Here is a 21,403-nt window from a genome sequence, read left to right as displayed (position 1 = left end):
CCTGTCCCTACCCCCTACTCCTGTCCCCTACATCTAGGACCTGTCCCTACCCCCTACCTGTCCCCTCCATCTAGGACCTGTCCCTAACCCCTCCCCTTTCCCATACATCTAGGACCTGTGACAACCACCACCTGTCCCCTACATCTAGGACTTGCCCCTACCCCCTACCCCTTCCCTACATCTAGGACCTGTCCCTACCCCTACCCCTTTCCCCTACATTTAGGACCTGTCCCTACCCCCAAACCCTCCCCTACATCTAGGCTCTGTCCCTAACCCCTCCCCTTTCCCAGACATCTAGGACCTGTGACAACCCCCACCTGTCCCCTACATCTAGGACTTGTCCCTACCCCTCCCCTACATCTAGGACCTGTCCATACCTCTGTCCCATACATCTATGACATGTCGCTACCCAATACCCTACCTCCAGGACCCAGTCCCTATCCTATTACCTATATGCAGCATCCTGTCCCTGTCCCTTTGCCTTCATTTATAAGCCAATAGTGACATCATCCTATTGTTAACTTTTCTTCAAATAGTGGGAAGCCCACAACTCAGTTTATACTGTCCCTGCCCAGGGTATTCCAAGAGAATGCCCTGGGTATTCTCTGAGAAAGTCCTCAACTTTCTAATTTAATCGAAGAATGTTACGGTACCAAAGATTTATAAACATCCTTTTAATATGAACCTGCATCCTCACATATCATGTTTAGTATTGTAACCATCTGTTTTCACACTGAGCCAGTGGGGCAGGTAATGATAGGGTGTTCAATTTTACATGTCACTGTCTTCAGTTGTCTACCCTCTCCTCCCTATTCTCACAGTAATACCTATCTCGTATTCCTTACCCTCACGCTCACTACCCTCCCCTCCTCCCTACCCTCCCTCCTGCCTACCCTACCCTACCACCCAACACCCTCCTCATCCTGCCTGCCCTCGCCTTCATACCCCGCCTTCATACCCCCTCCTCCCCACTCCTACTGACTGGCTGTAGTGACAGAAGGAACAATTCCATGTGTCAGTACCAGATAGTTACCTCCCTTTCTGCCCGCCACTGACCTCCATTGTAGCAGGTGTGATCAGTCAGTGTCTAGGGGGTGGGAGCATATCGGGAGAAGTATTGCTCCTGATACATCAAAGATAGACTAATTAGCTCTCAGTTGAGTGCACTCCCATTCATAAACATCACCTAATGTGGGAGTCTTCACACAGAGACAAATCATTCTCACATGGGGCAGAGGTCCTTGAGCAGCGGTTTGATAACATGAGAGAACTGATGGGGTGTCAGGGTCATGTCTTCATCAGCCAAAGGGCTGTGAGGCAAACTTGCATTCTTTCTGCCTCCAACTATACATCAGTCTGAACAATTCTATTATTAAGAGTTCCTCTGACAGCAGGTTTAGAGACCTAGGGAGATGGAGTTAACTGTGGCTAACATGGTCCTCATCTGTCATTTGTACACGTGTCTTCACAGTTACATGTTTGCCTAGAAGATGCATGTATGAGATGACTGTGTGCACTTTCTAATGATTGGTAAACTATGACCTGGATTATTTCTGATCAACCAAAAAACCAACTGCCCACACTGAGGTTTTTCTCAACTATTCAATAAATTCAGGTGATGTATATTTGCCTTGAGGATATAACACCTTACTTTCGAACAGTTACCTGTTGCTGTTAGAGCCAAACTAGTGAATATTCAAACGAAAAATGTTGTATTGTCTACATATGAGGGGGGTTGAAAAGTTCTGAGCCTAGGTATGACGGATGCGATGATGGAGTTTGTTGCTAATTGTGTTTCTACATAAACCGATCCGAGGTCCAAACACTTCTGCTGACGATGCTGGAGTGCCTGGATCCCACTGGTGTAGAAGGCTTCCTTCGGATGGTGTAAAATGTCTCCGCAGCAGAAAGATTTTATCATCATTTGCATAATGCTTGCCAGACAGTTCTTTCTTTTGATTCTTTCTTATTTGTTATGTAATGACCTTGGTGATTTTTTTGTATTTAAAAAATTACAATTTCTAACAATAATGTTAAAATGTTTAAAAAGCCAGGTGAGCTACAGAGCCTTATGTTTTATATGAAACACCCTTCACAATACCATCAGCTTGAAACTTGACAATACTGTTTACAATGCTGTTGTTTCATATAAGCTATCTTGTTTGAATGTAAGTGCATTTTAGTTTGTGTGAGTGAATGTTGTTTAAAGGCATCATCAGCAATATTCCAGCTCTATAGTAATGTCATGTTCAATAATCGACTTGGAGCAAGACAATGATGTACACTGTCTCATCCTTCCAGGTCACCCTTTCAACAAGCATGGGTACTGAAAACCTATGTGTTTACACCTAGTCTGTTTAAACTGGTAGTCATCATGACTCAAGGAATATTTTTTTTTAAAAGTCATGATCTTTTGTCATGAGTCGTTGATGAGTAAGGGCGGTCAGGTAGACCTGTGGTTACAGCATTCTCTCGATAGGCAAAAACCCCAGTTCGATTCCAGACATGGGTACAATGTGTGAAGCCCATTTCTGGTGTGCGTCCCCTGTGGTGATGTTGCCGGAATATTTCTAAAAGTGGCTAAAACCATATTCACTCACTCACTCATCGATGAGTTGTACTTTAAATAGACAAGACACTGCACTAACAAATCATGACTTGATTAACACTCTTTTCATTGAAACATGATGGAGAGTATAATTATGATTTACTGAAAATACAGTTAGTATTTTGGATGAAAATTGCATTAAGTATGCATGACTGCATCATGCGAAACCCTGCCCAATTCTGCCATGGAGTTCTCAGAGCTAATGCCTTCAAAAGGCTGTTGTTCCATCTTCATTAAACTGATGCAGATCTGACCAAAAGTTGTGTAATTTGTCATTGTCATTGTGTACGTCTTGAACGATTTTGATCAATCGATTGGAGTTAACATAGAAATAGATGTCAACTGATTTATCTGTTAGCCCATGTGACAGTATGTGAAGAACGTTTCGTCCTTAAAGAAAAATTAATTAGATGACCCAGGGGAGGCACAACCCCCTGGCTCTGTCTCCCCACAATCAGCAAGATTAATGTCATCATCGTCTGAAAGAAGCCTCTGTCTACTAGGAACCATTCTTAACATCTCTAAAAACTTATCTTTTTTAAAAAAAAATCCTAATATTAACAAAATTCCTTAAAATGACCTTGCCATTGTGTTGAACTGTTTGAAGTATGTGTATTTTTCTCAGGGTAAATTAGCTGTTCATGCCTCCATTTTGGACATTTATTTTATTTGAAAACAGGACAATTATTTAAACTGTCTAATCTGATCTTCCTTTTGATGGTGAATTTGACATTTATTGATCATGCACTTAAAAAATAAATTGTCCGACATCCATGTCTAAATTTTCATTACAGACATGTAATCTATTCAAAATATCGTAATAGCTAAGGGAACAGCCCTATCTAAGTTTTCAAAGAGACAGGATTTGTATAATGTACTATTTACAAAGAGATGATCTTTGTTTTTATAATAAGTTAAAGAAAGACATTAGAGTGTACTGTATGAAGTAGACAAGCTCCTCCAAATGCCGACTGGAGCCATGAGACCTATTAGCCGATTACTGTAGATGTAAAGTTGTCATGTAGAGGTGGTTATAAAGTAAAACATCCCAACCTGAGACAGCCGTCATATACTGGAGCCTCCATCGTGGCTGCATTTGTTTATAGAGCTGGGCTATCTTGATAATCCTTCTTGTGCAATCTTGTTGAATGTTATCACTGGAGATTAGCTTTGTCAAACTATTCTGCAATTGTGGTTTGTGGTAAAATTGTGTGTGTCGGTTACAGGAAGGGAATGTCCTTGTGTTACTGGGAAATGGTAAGGAATGTTTGTATATGTTGTAAGGGGGTAGTGATAAGGACAGTGAGTGAGTAGGGTTTAGTATTGCTGAAGCGCTGGTGCTTCCATGTCATGGAGTGGGGGCACCTGAAATGGCCTCCACACCTTGTACCATTATGGGAGTGTGTGTAACATGGCACAAGAATATTATATGGTATATACTCTGGTAAACCAAACTTGTTTTCTGGTAGATTGTAAGAACCGGTATGCCTACATTTAATCTTGTATTGTTTCACTGCCACCATGGGCTTCTTGGCAGAATACAGAGTAGTCCCCACCAGTTGCTTAATGTAAAAGCTGATTTACATCCCAGTTGGCATGCTACTAACTTCTCTTTTACCATGACATGTTTTCTATGACAAGATATGCCATGTACATACCTACAAATGAACAGCTCTTCAGGGTAACAAGCTGCACCTCTGTAGTACTAGATACTGTGACACCCTCAGCCCAAATATAGGCTGTGAAGTGCAGACTGAGGGCTGTTCAAGGACAGGCCTTTGTATTTTCTCAGTTAACTGATCAACTGGCCTGAGCCACCAACAAAATTCCATAAAAGTAATTAAAATTCATTCTGATTTGCACATCTGGTCTGTTTTTAAGGATTAGAAAGGGAGAAGGTAACCTTCAAGATGCAACGAAAACAACTGTTTTTCCCAGTCAAATGACTGTGAACCCGTGAAGATCTGGGGTACTTCTGCAACCCATACATGCCCTAAAAAGCATCTATGCTTGTTGTAAGAGGCGACTAATGGGATAGGGTGGTCAAGCTCACTGACATGGTTGATGCATGTCATCGTATCCAAATTGCGTGGATCGATGCTCATGATGTCGTTTCAATCACTGTATCGTCTGGTCCAGACTCGATTATGTACAGACCGCCATCATATAACTGGAAATATGTGCAGTGTTAAACAAAAAATAAACAAACAAACAAATCAAGTATGTGTGTGTTGTACAAAACAAATGTCACGCTGTTTTTGGCCATGGCCTATGGAAATAAAATTCTAAAGTCTCCAACCACTGCAAACTCAGGATATATAGATGGAACCTTTCCTTCTCCAATAAAAATGAATAAATAAATTTAACATATTGCCTACTGGACTGACTGACTGACACAATGCTATGCCAAACGTATTTAGATCCACAAATTCACATATTCATTTAACCAATCCAAGTAAATATATTTATGTGTAGTTTAGAACATGTTTATGACAACCTGCTATATTCTATGCTACTTACAAGTAATGATAATAACAATGTTTTAATAGCATTGCTCTTAAAAGGGGAGTTGTGTGTTTGAAAATGTTTCATCAAACGTTTATATATCAACCATGAAAAGAGGTAGTTAAACCGTACAGTTTATCAACCTTAGTCATCAAATACTAATCCCCATGTGACTTATTACGCATCTTCTTCAAATGACTCAGTTATCAAAATTGCCCCATTTGTGCGAAATACCTCTCATCAGTCAATAAAATATTGTGCTAACGAACTGTATCCATGACACATGTTATCTTGTGACGTAATGTAGTTATGCTGGGGATAAATTGCAATCTCATGTACACTCCTTAAGTATACTTAAAACTGCATTTATTATGTTTTGGGGATGACATATACCAGGGTGTCCCCATCAGTGTATATATTTTCCCTCCATTCTGTATCTCAATAGCAAAATCAGATTATCCTAACATTAATCAATCTTAGGAGTAATTTCACTCAACAACCCCATCCAGCCATCAGTCTCACCATTACCTAGATCCCTATCTTAACCCTCACCACTCTGTGACCTCTCCCTACAGCACTGGTCCCACCTAGATCCCTATCTTGACCCTCACCACTCTGTGACCTCTCCCTACAGCACTGGTCCCACCTAGATCCCTATCTTGACCCTCACCACTCTGTGACCTCTCCCTACAGCACTGGTCCCACCTAGATCCCTATCTTGACCCACACCACTCTGTGACCTCTCCCTACAGCACTGGTCCCACCTAGATCCCTATCTTGACCTACACCACTCTGTGACCTCTCCCTACAGCACTGGTCCCACCTAGATCCCTATCTTGACCCCAACCCCTCTGTGACCTCCACCTACAGTGCTGGTCCCACCTACATCCCTATCTTGACCCCAACCCCTCTGTGACCTCCACCTACAGTGCTGGTTCCACCTACATCCCTATCTTGACCCTCACCACTCTGTGACCTCCACCTACAGTGCTGGTCCCACTTAGATCCCTATCTTGACCCCAACCACTCTGTGACCTCTACCTACAGTACTGGTCCTAACAAGATCCGTATCTTGACCCCCACTACTCTATGACCTCTACCTACAGTACTTGTCCCACCTAGATCCCTATCTTGACCCCCACCACTCTCTGACCTCTTCCTATAACCTATATACCCTGCAATATCAAGTTTTGCTGTTCTCATGACTAGTCTTTTTGAGTTAAACTAAACAGTCTCAATAGGTCATCAGGAATAAGAACAGTTACTTTTGCCCTTGCCCTTGCCCTTGCCCTTTTGCCCTCCAGAGAGCATCAGTGAGAGTTCTCAGTTTGTGAGCACCCCCTTCAAGCATGCATGCTATCAAGAAATTTCGCATGGATGGAGCTTGCTGGTTTGATATCTACTTAACTTAGGTGTGTTACAAAATATGTTAGAATAAAAACAGCAGTATGAGTACATATTCCTTAAAAATGCTGCTTTTTATCAAAACACATTGCATGCAGGATACTTTTTATCTTAATTCAACTCATTGTAGACGTTAAACTTATATACTGACACCAGTTGTATTTCCCATATTGTAGTTAAGAAAGAAACGTGTCAGGGAGACATATTATGAACCATGTGCAAGGAGATATAGGTTTATCTGTTTCTTTCAGTTCCAAATGGTTTATGTTTGTCTCCCCTAGATAATGAAACAGGAAGAACATTTTGCTCTTACTGTTATCAGTCAGCTTGGTGTAGGTTCACATTCTAGCTACATTCATCATCACTTCAACCACAACCCCTCTCTGTATGAGCAGGAATAGCCATTTGGATGGACATAGCACGTCCTCGTCACTCATGCAAGCTTTAGTACCAAACTCTTTGCAAGTCTTTCCATTTTGGATTTGGTTGAGCTGTATGACATATGTGTTGTCTAACTATAATGTTTTGTGAATGTTTTGAGATGGAGATACCCTTTATCTCCCATGTCTGATCCCACCCCCAGTTCCCCCATCCACCCTGCCCCCTGCCCACCACCACACCCCTCAACCCCCCCCACCCTCTTTCCCCATCCACCCTGCCCACCTGCCCACCACCACACCCCTCAACCCCCACCCTCATTCCCCATCCACCCTGCCAACCACCACAACCCTCAACCCCCACCCTCATTCCCCATCCACCACACCCCACAACCCCCACCCTCATCCACCCTGCCCACCTGCCCACCACCACACCCCTCAACCCCCACCCTCATTCCCCATCCACCCTGCCCCCCTGCCCACTACCACATCCCTCAACCCCACCCCCAGTTCCCCCATCCACCCTGCCCCCCTGCCCACCACCACACCCCTCAACCCTCACCCCCAGTTCCAACATCCACTCTGCCCCCCTGCCCACCACCACAACCCTCAACCCCCACCCCCAGTTCCCCCATCCACCCTGCCCCCTGCCCACCACCACATCCCTCAACCCTCCACCCTCAACCCCCCACCCTCATTTCCCATCCACCCTGCCCACCACCATACCCCTCCACCCTCCACCCTCAACCCCCACCCTCATTCACCATCCACTCTGTCCCCCTGCCCACCACCACACCCCTCAACCCTCCACCCTCAACCCCCACCCTCATTCCCCATCCACCCTGCCCACCACCACACCCCTCAACCCCCCACCCTCATTTCCCATCCACCCTGCCTACCACTACACCCCTCAACCCCTAACCCTCATTCCCCATCCACCCTGCCCACCTGCCCACCACCACACCCCTCAACCCTCCACCACACCCCTCAACCCTCCACCCTCATTTCCCATCCTCATACAATCTCTAATTTATGATATTGATAATGTTCAGTAAGAACCTAGCTGTAATCAAATAAGGAATCATTATTGTCTTAATATGATTAGGTAGCCTCCTTGACTTGTGGTAACCCCTATAAAAGTAACCACCCTTGCAAAGCCCAAGGCCTTAATACTCAAAAGATGTGGAAAGTCCCTACCAAGCAGTTTAAATCCGACTTCATATATTGTTCAATAACTTCACATAATGATAAAATGAATGTTTGTTTTTTTTAATTAAAGACTTGTTTGTGTTGAATTTGATCATCAGCTTTGATAAGTTCCCGCAACCAATCATTGACAAATTTTCTCTCCGTTGTAATATTACCATTAACATGATTACTTCTGCAAATGATTTCATCCTTGTGAGCCTGGAAGTGCCTACCTGTCTTAATTGCTGAGTGAGTAGCGTCCCACCTGTTGTGCCCCGCCACCCTATTACACAGGAGGAGATGGGACCCCCCACATGCATCCACATGTAAACAACAGCATATGTAGACAGGAGCCTGATCACAGGGAGGGAGAGGAAGGTGTATTGTGCAAGCCTTGTGGGTGGGGATTATCTAAGGCTGACATGTTACTGGTAAGGAAACCTTGGCCAAGACTGGTTTATGTCATAACTGTTATGGAAAACTTGTCATAACTGTTATGGAAAACTTACCCATCTCAGTTGTCAATATGGATGCTGACTCACATATATTTTTTACTCGTGGACATAAATTGCTTTGGCTGTTAAGAGTTAATTAGGATGTTTGAAGTTTACGAAAAAACGATTTTAGGAAGTTGCAGATAAACAATAAGGGTGTCATCTTTCTCAGTGTAATTTGCCACAGAACTTGAAAGTCATATTGTCAACATCTTAAGAAAGTCATAAAAGAGGTTAAATTTGTAAAACTGTGAGAACTGTACCGGCTTCCCTCCTTGAGCATTTGGCAATGATATCCTCATATCATGATCTGGGAGGCTGCGGCCACCATTACCTGGAGGTGCTACGGGAAATGAGACAGTTGTATTTGTTTGTAGTTCTGGTGGTATATTTACCAACTGAGGATCATACACCTAGGAAAACAAGTTGAGCACATCATTACTTTGAGGTTCCAATTTAAAAGCTCGGATTGAATTTAGGTCTAGAAGTTCACAATAGGGGGTTGTTAGCGGCCATCTTGGAAATTCTTTTTTTCTTTTTTTTCGTTGGTAATATTGAAAGTTTGGAAGGTCGATAACAGGTCGTGTTATCCAGGTTTCTGTAAATTGTCTAGAAATCTCACCTTGGTCTTTGTTGTAATGATTAACACCAGACTTTGTTTGGTATTCTGGGTGTGTGGTAGAGATATTACTGCATTGCTGCACGCCCACCATGACACTTGCTCTGCTTACTGGGATATGCTTCATAAGCAGCCCTATACCGTGGTTATCTCAATGTTACTTCAATCCTTTCATAAAATTTTCACTGCTGTTTTGCCTTTTATGCTCAATGAAATTTATTTTGACGTATAATTGAGACTGGTTATTCTCTGGTATTGAAGTTTATGTTTGGAATTTACCAGGGATTGATGTTCCTTCACTTTACTAACATTGATGGTATGGTATCATTATTGGTCAGTTTTAAGCTCAAATGTTACCGGGTGAGGACTCTCAAATCCTCACCACATTGATGAATGTACTCTCACTTACTCATCCACCTCCTTGGTGCCTTGTGCGGAATAATCTCAGAGCCTATTGCTGAACATTGCAGAGCCTATTGCTAAACATTACAGAGCCTATTGCTGAACATTGCAGAGCCTATTGCTGAACATTGCAGAGCCTATTGCTGAACATTGTAGAGCCTATTGCTAAACATTGCAGAGCCTGTTGCTGAACATTGCAGAGCCTATTGCTGAACATTGCAGAGCCTATTGCTGAACATTGTAGAGCCTATTGCTGAACATTGTAGAGCCTCTTAATGGATACCAAGAGTGTTGACCCTTTTAACAAGTTGGGAGTTTACTTACGGGGAGGTCGGGTAGCCTAGTGGTTAAAGCGTTCACTCGTCTTGCTGAAGACCCGAGTTCGATTCCTGACATGGGTACAATGTGTGAAGCCCATTTCTGGTGTTCCCTTTTGTGATATTACTGGAATATTGCTAAAAGCAGTGTAAAACCACACTCAGTCACTCACTCACTCACTTATGCGATGTGGTGAGTTAGCCAAGTAGGTAAAGCGTTCACTCACCACTCTAAAGACCTGGGTTCTATTTGCAGAATGGGTACAATATGTGAAGCCCATTTGTTAAAATTGAAGTTGCCAAGTGTGATTGAGTATGGTTTTATGCCGCTTTTAGCAATATTCCAGCAATATAGATCAATCTACAGAAAGTTCCCATATTATTACTCAAACTTCCTCCAACCATGAGCCTCATTGCTATTGCTGCGAATAGTTCAAACTCTGTTTGTTTTATTTTGTTTTGATTGTTGTTTAATGCTGCACTCTGCACCAACTGCCTGTAAACAATCAGATGTTCAACAGACAAACCAGTGATGGATATTAAAAGCAACCATTCACAGTATAGGGAAACAAACGCTATGAACCAAGTCAGCGAGCCTGACCATCCAATCCATTTAGTCGTCTCTTACCACCAACTTCGGTTGCATAGGACCTATCCTAACCCGGGATCCCCATGGGGCTAAGAGACACTAACACCTGCATCTTGATATTGAATTTTTGTTTTGCTGTCAACAAAGTGGGAACAAAATAACACTGTTTACTTTTCTGCATGATCATTAATTATCCTATGAAAGATACTTAAAAATCACTTCCTTATTATGTTAATTGAAGTCAATTCTTTCAGTTGCTGGCCTTGCATATATTAACCGGATTAGTTTGATAAAATCTACAAACAAACATATTTTACATTCAAACAATTTGGTTTTGTTAGCCAAGCACTTTGGGTAATTGCTCATCATATAATTAGTCCTAGGTTTGAATCTGGCAATGGTACAATTTCTACACATTTTAGGTGGCCTTTACCAAGATTGCTCAGTTATATACCTACAGATCTTAAAAAACCCAAATGTTAAGGGTCCCTTCCTGTCAAAGATCTTTCTATGACTTTTTAATATGTGTGGATGTCCTGTTGGATAATTTCTGGTTTTTAATCGTAAATTACGAATGCCTACATGCACTGTTATGTTGAAACTGTTAATTCTGTGTCTTATGTTAATTTGCCGGGTAAAAATAATCAATGATCATGGCAGTAACGTCCTCTAATTAAGAAAGGGATTCTTACTTTTGTCCTCTTAATTGCATGGACATGAAGGAGAGTTAAGATGCATTATATTTATTCATGCACACATGTAATGCCATTTGTGTTCAGTTCAATCTCTTGGAGGGAGGAAATAATTGGCATTTTGTCATGTTTATAGCTTTAAGCTAGTGCTGTGAAAATTAATGAGGCCAATACACCATGTATTTAATGTAAAGAATTTATTTCAAGATATGTCAGTGACTTGCCTTCTTGTATACTGGTTGATGAGAAACACTGATAATCCCCCACACTTGTGTTTAACCTGAGGGCAGTCTAACACCTCCTTCATCACACTCCATGGCAGCTAGCTACACACTCATCAGTATAGAGAGGTACCAGAGGACAGGAATCCCATGGTGTGGGATATTACCATATCAAACATCCTTCCCTGGCTGCCCAGCCACTAGGGGTAGTATGTCCACATCAACTCATTGCGCTGGCTGTCTTGGGTATTGTGTCATAATCACCTTGTCCAAATCAACTCATTACGCAAGCTATCTAAGAAAGTCATGAGTATTGTGTCAGAGTTTATGCTTTACACGGTCATGGGAAGTCATAGTTATTTTGTCGAGTTGATTCATTTCACCGTCGAGGATAGTCATGGGTACTTTGTGTGAGTTGACTCATTACACCGTCAAGTGAAGTCGTGGGTATTCTGTCTGGGTTGACTCATAAACCGTCAAGGGAAGTAATGGGTTCTGTGTCTGAGTTGACTCGTACACCATCAAGGGAAGTCATGGGTTCTGTGTCAGAGTTGACTCGGACACCGTCAAGGGAAGTCATTGGTATTCTGTCTGGGTTGACTCGTACACCGTCAAGGAAAGTCATGGGTTCTGTGTCAGTGTTGACTCGTACACCATCAAGGGAAGTCATGGGTTCTGTGTCAGAGTTGACTCGGACACCGTCAAGGGAAGTCATGGGTATTCTGTCTGGGTTGACTCGTACACCATCAAGGGAAGTCATGGGTCCTGTGTCAGAGTTGACTCGTATACCGTCAAGGGAAGTCATGGGTATTCTGTCTGCGTTGACTCGTACACCGTCAAGGGAAGTCATGGGTTCTGTGTCAGAGATGACTCTTTACACCGTCAAGGGAAGTCATGGGTTCTGTGTCAGAGTTGACTTGTATACCGTCAAGGGAAGTCATGGGTATTCTGTCTGCATTGACTCGTACACCGTCAAGGGAAGTCATGGGTTCTGTGTCAGAGTTGACTCTTTACACCGTCAAGGGAAGTCATGGGTTCTGTGTCAGAGTTGACTGGGACACCGTCAAGGGAAGTCATGGGTTCTGTGTCAGATTTGACTCGTATACCGTCAAGGGAAGTCATGGGTATTCTGTCCGGGTTGACTCGTACACCGTCAAGGGAAGTAATGGGTTCTGTGTCAGAGTTGACTCGTACACCGTCAAGGGAAGTCATGGGTATTCTGTCCGGGTTGACTCGTACACCGTCAAGGGAAGTAATGGGTTCTGTGTCAGAGTTGACTCGTATACCGTCAAGGGAAGTCATGGGTATTCTGTCTGGGTTGACTCGTACACCATCAAGGGAAGTCATGGGTTCTGTGTCAGAGTTGACTCGGACCTCGTCAAGGGAAGTCATGGGTATTCTGTCTGGGTTGACTCGTGCACCGTCAAGGGAAGTAATGGGTATTCTGTCTGGGTTGACTCGTACACCATCAAGGGAAGTCATGGGTTCTGTATCAGAGTTGACTTGTACATCGTCAAGGGAAGTCATGGGTTCTGTGTCAGAGTTGACTCGTACACCATCAAGGGAAGAAATGGGTATTCTGTCTGGGTTGACTCGTACACCGTCAAGGGAAGTCATGGGTATTCTGTCTGGGTTGACTTGTACACCGTCAAGGGAAGTCATGGGTTCTGTGTCAGAGTTGACTCGTACACCGTCAAGGGAAGTCATGGGTATTCTGTCTGGGTTGACTCGTACACCGTCAAGGGAAGTCATTGGTATTCTTTCTGGGTTGACTCGTACACCATCAAGGGAAGTCATGGGTATTCTGTCTGGGTTGACTCGTACACCGTCAAGGGAAGTCATGGGTATTCTGTCTGGGTTGACTCGTACACCGTCAAGGGAAGTCAACTGAGGTATCCTTGACCTGGCAGAATGCACTGGCATGTTTCTACAACTGGGGATAATTTCTCTCTCCCCAGTTAACTTTCTCATGAACTCTACCTTGTGTAGAAACTTTTGTATCTCTATGACAGATGTAAACAAACTTTATGTCTGTCAAAAGATAACTCAGACTATATCTGTGCAAAAAAAGTATGTTTGGAGTATATTCTTGTAGTTTTTTGTGATTATGTTCTTTGCATCTAAACATGGCACAGGTCAGATAAACTTGACAGACACATTCTTTCAGTTGATTAGAGGACTCAAATTGATTCAAAGAAACCAGGCTTCTCTTCGATGAGAATATGTAGTACTGCGTGTTCACATGAACACATGCTTAAATTGAGCAGTGACAGTTAATTAGTATTGAGTAACAAGGGATTTGGATTGTTTATAGGAAATTCTGGTATTGATTACAGTAAACTACGGTTATAAAGAACACGCTTATAACCACTGGTTTTTAGGTCCCTGCCATTTGCTGTATCTCGGCTGTACATTTGCTTATAACGAATTATGGTTATAACAAACTAGAACTTGTGGTCCCTTTGAGTTCGCTATAACCGTAGTTTAATGTAGCTTTTATAAATAATAAGCCTTGGACATTTATACTGTTTACTTAGGGGCCATTGACAAGTATGTACTAATACCAGTCATGTTTTTCTGCCCAGCGTAATTTGCTGTTAATGCACGGCATAGTCTAATTTAATCCATATGTTAGGTGATGAGGTACTCAAAGAAGGTGTGGTGCAGTCGGGTAGCCTAGTGGTTAAAGTGTTCGCTCGTCATGCCGAAGACCCGGGTTCGATTCCCGATACAGGTACAATGTGTGAAGCCCATTTCTGGTATCCCCCTACTGTGATATTGCTGGAATATTGCTAAAAGTGGTGTAAAACCATACACACTCACTCAAAGAAGGTGAGGTGGCACAGTGGTCAAAGCCACTGCAGTTTGCTGTGCAGCTGCATGATGCGCCTGCACATCACAGCAGTGCCAGGGTCCTTGTCATAACCCCATTGTTTTAACATAGCGAACACAGTGACAAAACGGGAATACTGTTCACTCACTCAGGTATAGGGGGGGGCCAGTCGTCTAAGGCTCTGCAATTCGCTGTGCAGAGTTACGTCCCTTGGGCATGCCAGAAACCTATGTTTGTGGGTTCGAATCCTGGTTCGCCCCAATTATGTTTAGGTTTGTCAGCACCATACCCGTGCTCGTGGGTTTCATCGAAGTGGTAAACGTCTGAGACCTGCATCACTTTAGGCTTTCCTCCCACATTAAGCTGACACGCCGCGATATAACTGGAATACTGTTAACAGCGGCGTTAAACCAAACTCACTCACTCACACAGGTATAGGGGTCCCCAGATTTAAAATACCATTGGAAAAGACCTCAAGGACCTGAGAAACCCCCATAATGTGAACACTGCTCTATTTGTCAGTGATCTGTGCCAAGCCTTTTTCGCCTTCTAGCCTAAGCTTGTCTCATCATTTTCATTTTCAGTACATTTTAGTGTTAATATATGAAGTGTCATTGGCTGAGCTACCTTGACCAAAAGAAACTTTATTAGACTTAGGCTGAAGAGGTAGTGGTTATAGTTTGTGTCAGCACAGTACCTTTCCTCTCATATAAGACCTGGAATTTTGATAGAAACAAGCAACCACATTTAACAAGTGAGATGGGAGTTTCAGAATCTGTGGAAAATCTAGACTTGCTTCGTGTAGAGCTATAGCATAACAGTTAGGGCTGGGCAGGAAGGGAAAACAATTTGGTTCGAGGCCTCCAAGATACAAACAGACTTGAACCCAACTCACTCACTCATTAGAAGACTGCAGGTAATGAGAGCTGATCCACTAGACACTATTACCCCAGCAGAGTACCGTCGCTTCATGCATTACCTCGACTGCACTGCATGAGGAGGAGTTAATTTGATTCTTGACTGTTACGCACTAGGAAAGGGAGACAGCAAGCTGGGCTCTAGCTAGCTCTGTATTATTACCAATACAGACAATTACTTCCATTTTGTTTTAGAAATGATGATCCTAACATGTGATAGTGTTGAACATGCGTGTCATATTAGTAAATTAATACCATGTATCAATCACGCTGTGCCCCTAGAACATGAGATGGGATTTCTTGATTACGCAGAAGTAGGGACTGGTTTTTAAGGCAGACCGTCTGATTATTGTTATTTGCTTCTCCTTGCCAAATTTATCTACGGGACAGAGCAGAGTGGAGCCGCTCACAGCTTGTGTGTACCGTTAATTGTACCTGGCCTACCTAGCTGGTCCTCATTAACTTGTTGAAAGTCACTGATCTATATTCTCTTTCACAGATGATTGCCGGGGCTCCAGTGAGGAGGAGAGAGTGTGGAGGGTGTGAAGAGGATGATGGGCAGGGGGGGTGACGATGGGGAGAGGGGGGAGGAGTGCACGACGAGGGGGACGATGATCTGAGGAGTGCAAGAAGATGGCTAGGGGTTGATGACAAAAATCAGGTGACAACAATTGATAAGATAGCAACATGGATTTTGAACAAGGGGATAGATTGTTGGTAACTAGGAAAGACTGATTAAGATTGAAGATGTCCATTGGCTTGACCTGACTGGTGCAGAGAGGAGAGTCTTGAAGAGGAAGGGAGGAGGTATTACCTGTGGAGGAAGAGGATGAAGGGTGATGGATGGTGTCATCCTCAACATGGAGATTGAAGAGGCTGGAATAGTGTTGAGTTATCATACAATATTGGTTATGCTTTGAGTTGTTTATAGAACTTCCTTGAATTCACAGGATTTCAGTTGTTCAACTTTGACACATGGGTACTGAATTCAATGTAAGCCCTCATCACAAACTATAGAGCAACATTTAGCCATGTAGAGTTTCATTGTCATTTTACCAAGCATGGTGGTAGAGTGTAAGGTCTAAAGATATACTTACTGTGATCTGTAGGAGATTCATCCAGATAGGAAGGGATCTCAGAAACCTTTGATACATGTGTTGGAAATGCTTCAGGTAGAAGATTAAAGTTAATACAAAAAATGAGGTTTGTAGTGGAAACAGAGGAACAGTAGGCTGGAAGAGTGTCAAGAGGGTCAGTGAGAAAATGGTGAAAGTTGAAGAAATGGTTGAAGAAAAGAAGACTTCTAAAAGGAGGAAACATGTGACATAGTTAAAACTTTGAGAAAGAGTAGGAGAGAATGCTTTACAAGAGCAGATGAAAGGGGAACTTTGTAGAGGAAATGGAGGGTTGTGTCAGAAATGAAAGTGGGTGGTATGAAAAATGGAAGGGTATGATAAATTAAGGGGTATGTTTAATGGAGTGAGTTGTTATGAGATATGGAGGGTGAGTGGAGAAATGGGGGCTAATGATAGGAGAAATGGAGGGGGTGGTAGGGGAAGTTGAGGGGGGTGCGACTAGGTGAGAGGGCATCTCGCCAGCATCAGCAAGTCGTGGCTCCAGCAAGTCAAGGGTGGGATGTTGGCAAACAAAGCCTAACGAGCCCCCACCGCCAGTGCTGATCACCTCACAACTGATCACCCTCTCAAACACACGGCTGTCTAGGCAGACTCTCTATTGTAAAGGAGTGCCCTTTAATTTGCTGCTTGTCTTGTTTTGTTTTTGCATCAAATGAAGGGGGACCAGATAGCATGGGCTGGTCGGGCGACTGGATGGAGGCAATACGGGATTATGTTTTCCTGTTTGTAAATAAATAACGCAGACAGTTTTATCGGGAGTCTGATCTGGAGGCAGAAGGAGACTGGAGGATGATATTTACAGCTGAGATTGTGTGCTGAGAGGATCAGATAGAATGCTTTGATTTATCTGTAAAATAAGATTGTACAAACAACTTTTGTAGAGATTGTTAACAGTTGTGTATGAAAGTGTATATTTTGTATTAATGATACTTTAGCTGTGGCTGTGTACTGATAGAGGAATATGATAGCCTGGAACATGTTCACTTCTATCTTCTATGCCTGTGCTCTCTGGCTAATGCTAACATGTGCTAGACTTGCGATTGTGTTTGTACTTGAGTTAATCAAACTTTATACTTAGTTTGAAGAGAGTTTGAATTTAGGGAAACATTTTGAACCAAACCTTGATATTTTGGGGTAAATTTTCACTTACATTTCTTTGGAATATTTATCAGTATCAGCTGTTATTTTCTTCTTTTTTTAAGTTCCTTGTTGAAAGGAATCTGTAGGTAAACTAGAAATTTACAGATAAGTACTCACATAGTGGAGTGATTGACCCTTTTGAAGTGTTACCAAGATTCTACTCATGTTTCTAAAAGAAATGATATAATAGTAGGGTGTTGAGTTTCCTTAATCGTTGTGATGTATGAAAAGAATCTTACCAACTTGCGTGCTGTGTTGGGATGCTGCCTTTGTTAAAAGTGTTTTTTCTGGACAGGCAGAGAGAATCCTATTCATCCTTAATTGGACACACTTCATATTCAGTGTTCGTCAAAGTGGTCAGATGGCATAAAAGTTTTGATCAAAGTCCCATCTCATCAGTTTTATCTGATAGTTTTGCAGCTAACCCTCAGGCATTTCTATAATTATGTGATCAACAGCTTAAGAACATCACACAGATCTACATTCAATCTGTTCTGAACCAAAGAATGTCTGGCCAATTATCTAGGAATGTTTGCTTTGTGTTTTTTCCAGTAATGTGCCTACTGTGTAGATTTTTTTGTTTTGATTGATTTTTCTTATAGATATTTTAGTTTCAAAATCACTTTAGGAAGATGATAGTAGTTTTTTTTAGAAGTATCTAACTAGGAAGAGTTTTATTTTGCCAGATGTTACCTTCAACCTGATACCAGGTGCCTTGCATCTTAGAAGTAAATATGACAAATTCATTTTCAGTTTTAAAAACATGTAGTAGTTCCCTTTTTGGAAAGACATTCTGTCTAAATGACTATAACATATCTATGTAATTAGAAAAAAACCACCAAAAAATATGAATTTAAATTTTCTAATCTTAATTTAAGATAAGATGTGATTAGGGTCTGAATGTTTGTCCAGTAGCTGAGAGCAGTCAGCAAATCTACTGAATCTGAAAGATGTCAGGGTTGGGAGAGAGGGAGGGTGTGGGAGAGAGGAAAGGGGTGAGTGGAGAGAGAACGAGGGTGAGTGGAGAGAGAATGGGGGTCCTGCTGTAAGACTTTCCCTCTCACAAAACCTTTTGACTGCAGTATGGATTCATGCACTGATTGATCGAAGAAGGAGAAAAGTACAAATTACACTGTTGTAGCGTGCTAATTTGTTGTAATTACAGAGCTTGTTGGGTCGACATTTTGTCAGGGGATGGAGACTGTGTGTCGGACTGGTGGTGAAGGCTTCAAATACTCCGCTCCCTGATGTTTACCCGCCTGTATTTACACGAGAACGGCTCAATGCCACTGATATAGTCACTTCATCCCATCTTTGACCATCTGGATGAATCATTCAGATAAGCGGCTTTGTTCTTGCTAAACTGTCCTACCGTATCCTTCCCAATAGGTGCTCACATTGCAAATATAGTGAGATGTGAGCTCAACTCCCATGGTGATGTACCTGGTACTGTATTCTACCTAACAGATGTCCCCTTTACAAATGTAGAGGGACAATTAGCTTCTCTTCCTTAGTGTTGACTCCTAGTATGATACTCGACCCAATAGGTGCCCCTGCCCCCCCCCAATACAAATGTGGAGAGCCATGAGCTTCCATCCTTTAATTATTCCTAGTACTGTGTGTGTTCTACACAACAGGTGCCCTCATTATGTATAGAATATATCTCTTACTTACATACAGGGTGACCAGCATCCAAGACAGTCTTAGCTTGATTGAAGTCATGCAAAACACAGTTTGTCTGCAAACTGAAGCTTTATGATGTTTATCAATCTAGCCATAAATAGCCACCCCAATTACACGGAAACCATTACTCAATTTATCCTGTCACTAACTACAACATCTAGGTTGAGAGTGGAGAGCATACTCCCCTTTAATAATCTGAAGAGGTTTTACGGTATGACAGTTTCATGGTCATCCACAGTTTGTCCATCCACTTATGTCTGGAACAACATTTCAGCTGATATGAACTTTTCTAAAGATCCTTGTCAATAGTAGAGACAATCTAGCAGAAAGGACTCTGAAAAGATGCTGATCAACATATCTCTGATCCCTTTTCTTCCTTGAATGTTTTTTTTCTCACGTTTCGGGACGAGGATTTGTGAAGTCTCTCTTTGTGGTGTCTCCACCTCCATATTTAGTTCTGTTAATGTCTTATGAGCTATGCCTCATAACTTTGATGCAGCTTAGATTCCAATGAAACTTCTAAGGAGCACACCCATAAAACTTGCCTTCTGTGAGTGTTTTCAAGAACAAATTATCTTCGCTCTTTGATTATTGTCACAAAACAATGTATTTGAGTGAGACCACCCGGAAAGTTCCCACATTATGAGAGTGAGAGTGAGAAAGTGCCCTGTAGAGACAGTTTAGCCTAGGTTTAGTAGACACCCATCGGAATCAAGGAACTAATTCACCTGTATTAAAAACTGGAGGATAAATGGGAGAATGGTGTTATTGACTAGTTGTGGTGTCAAACTTCAAAAGGAAAATATTTTTTTATAGGTTATTATTATAGTTTTTTTGTATTAATTTGATTTTTTAATCTTTTGTGGACAGAAATAATTGTTTTATGAATGGACGTGATGCTGTTATGTTTTAAGTTGAATTAGACGGAAACAACTTAACATACATTGTGTATTAGTGCTCATTTTCTTGCTTGAGTAGAAGACATTGTTGAACAGTGTTAATTTAGGATTTTAATGTGTATTATACCATAGGCTGCTATTGCCTGTAAATGCATCACCTTGCCCTCTTCCAAAAAAGCCTCCCTAGTGCTATGAGAATCGTAAGGGACCGATCATTTCATAATCTGGTAAGGGGACTGGGATTTTGTTAGACTAACATCTAGTCTCTGTAATGAACATATTGTACAGAAAAAAATAGTTGTTCAATTATCTTAATAAGAATATAATAAAAGGGAGCCCAGAGACTCACAGTAATCTATCTAGACTTGCCAAACATTACAGACTTGCATGGGCTGTATTTGATATATTTGTATCAGGGTCTGTAAGACAGACTAGGATTTTGTATCCACATTAGATATTTTTTCAGCTTCAGCTGCAAACCAGATATTTTTTTTGTTTGAAACTTTGAGCCTGAATGTTAGTTTAAAGAAAAACACCTTGCGACAATGTATCTTTTGCAGCAGGAAAGGTCTGAAGCATAATTATTGTTTTAAAGAAATTTTCGGGACAGTTTATTTGTTTCAGTAAAATCAAATTGTTGGTCCCTAACTCTGACTTGATGTAGTCGGAGCTCTGAGATCTTGTTGCAAATCAGGACCTCTGCAACATCACCGTAGTAAATATGTTTCCTAAGAAACTGTGTGTAAGAGATTTATTTAAGGGGATGGAGAGAGAATCAAGGAGTTAGTTATTCAGATATCATAATATGGAGGACCAGAATTGTGTTGGGTCAACATTTAGTATAGGTAAATAGATGGGAAGGTTATCCTTTAGAGTACGCTCAAAGTTAGAAACTCAGTTCCGAGTTCTCCTTGTAATACAATATTTGACTGCTGCCTTATCAGATGATAACAAAACATAGTTGCTTAGCAATATTATGCCACTTGATGTTTAGTCCAAGGCTGTAGTAATAGTTGAAATAGCATGTATAGTCATCAGGAAGATGTTTTCCCATGGCTTTTCTCATTTTCCTTATTTCAAGACAGATTAATATTCTTATTGTTGTGTTTTTGTCAGTCAGTTCCAGTCTGGTATTATATATCCCAATATCATTCCATATAAAAGATGAAATGTTTGTGTTCAAGATTATTGGTACTGTTTATTCTGCCCTGTTCTACAGCTGGCAAACAATTCCCCTGTTGTGCAAGATGTGTTGCCCTACTTACACAGTCATTCCATACGTTGTAACAGATGGTCACATTCTAAGGAGTAAAAGGTATCAAATTATATATGTATATATGTTGACGTTGTTTGTTATAATTTTATTGTTAATTACAGCC

At 41.8% G+C, this 21,403-nt stretch overlaps 2 protein-coding genes across 2 annotated transcripts in view; both read left to right on the top strand.

Moving 5' to 3' along the window:
* The window catches only part of LOC139443184 (protein cappuccino-like), an 82,417-nt gene extending 66,693 nt beyond the window's left edge, over window positions 1-15,724 (top strand). The window contains exon 21 of the mRNA XM_071224144.1: window positions 15,666-15,724. The gene's annotated coding sequence lies outside the window, so the exon portion shown is untranslated. The remainder of the gene's footprint in view (window positions 1-15,665) is intronic.
* On the top strand, window positions 7,081-7,815 carry LOC139443734 (uncharacterized). The gene has a single exon (XM_071224662.1). The coding sequence runs from the start codon at window positions 7,081-7,083 to the stop codon at window positions 7,813-7,815; it is 735 nt and encodes a 244-aa protein (XP_071080763.1).
* Window positions 15,725-21,403: the final 5,679 nt, after the last annotated feature.

Source organism: Haliotis cracherodii, unplaced genomic scaffold, assembly GCF_022045235.1.
Source record: "Haliotis cracherodii isolate W230 unplaced genomic scaffold, xgHalCrac1.p SCAF_5, whole genome shotgun sequence".
In the NCBI taxonomy this organism is placed as follows: Eukaryota; Metazoa; Mollusca; class Gastropoda; order Lepetellida; family Haliotidae; genus Haliotis; species Haliotis cracherodii.
The sequence above is the reverse complement of the archived record's forward strand: the minus strand, read 5'-3'. Positions and strand labels throughout refer to the sequence as shown.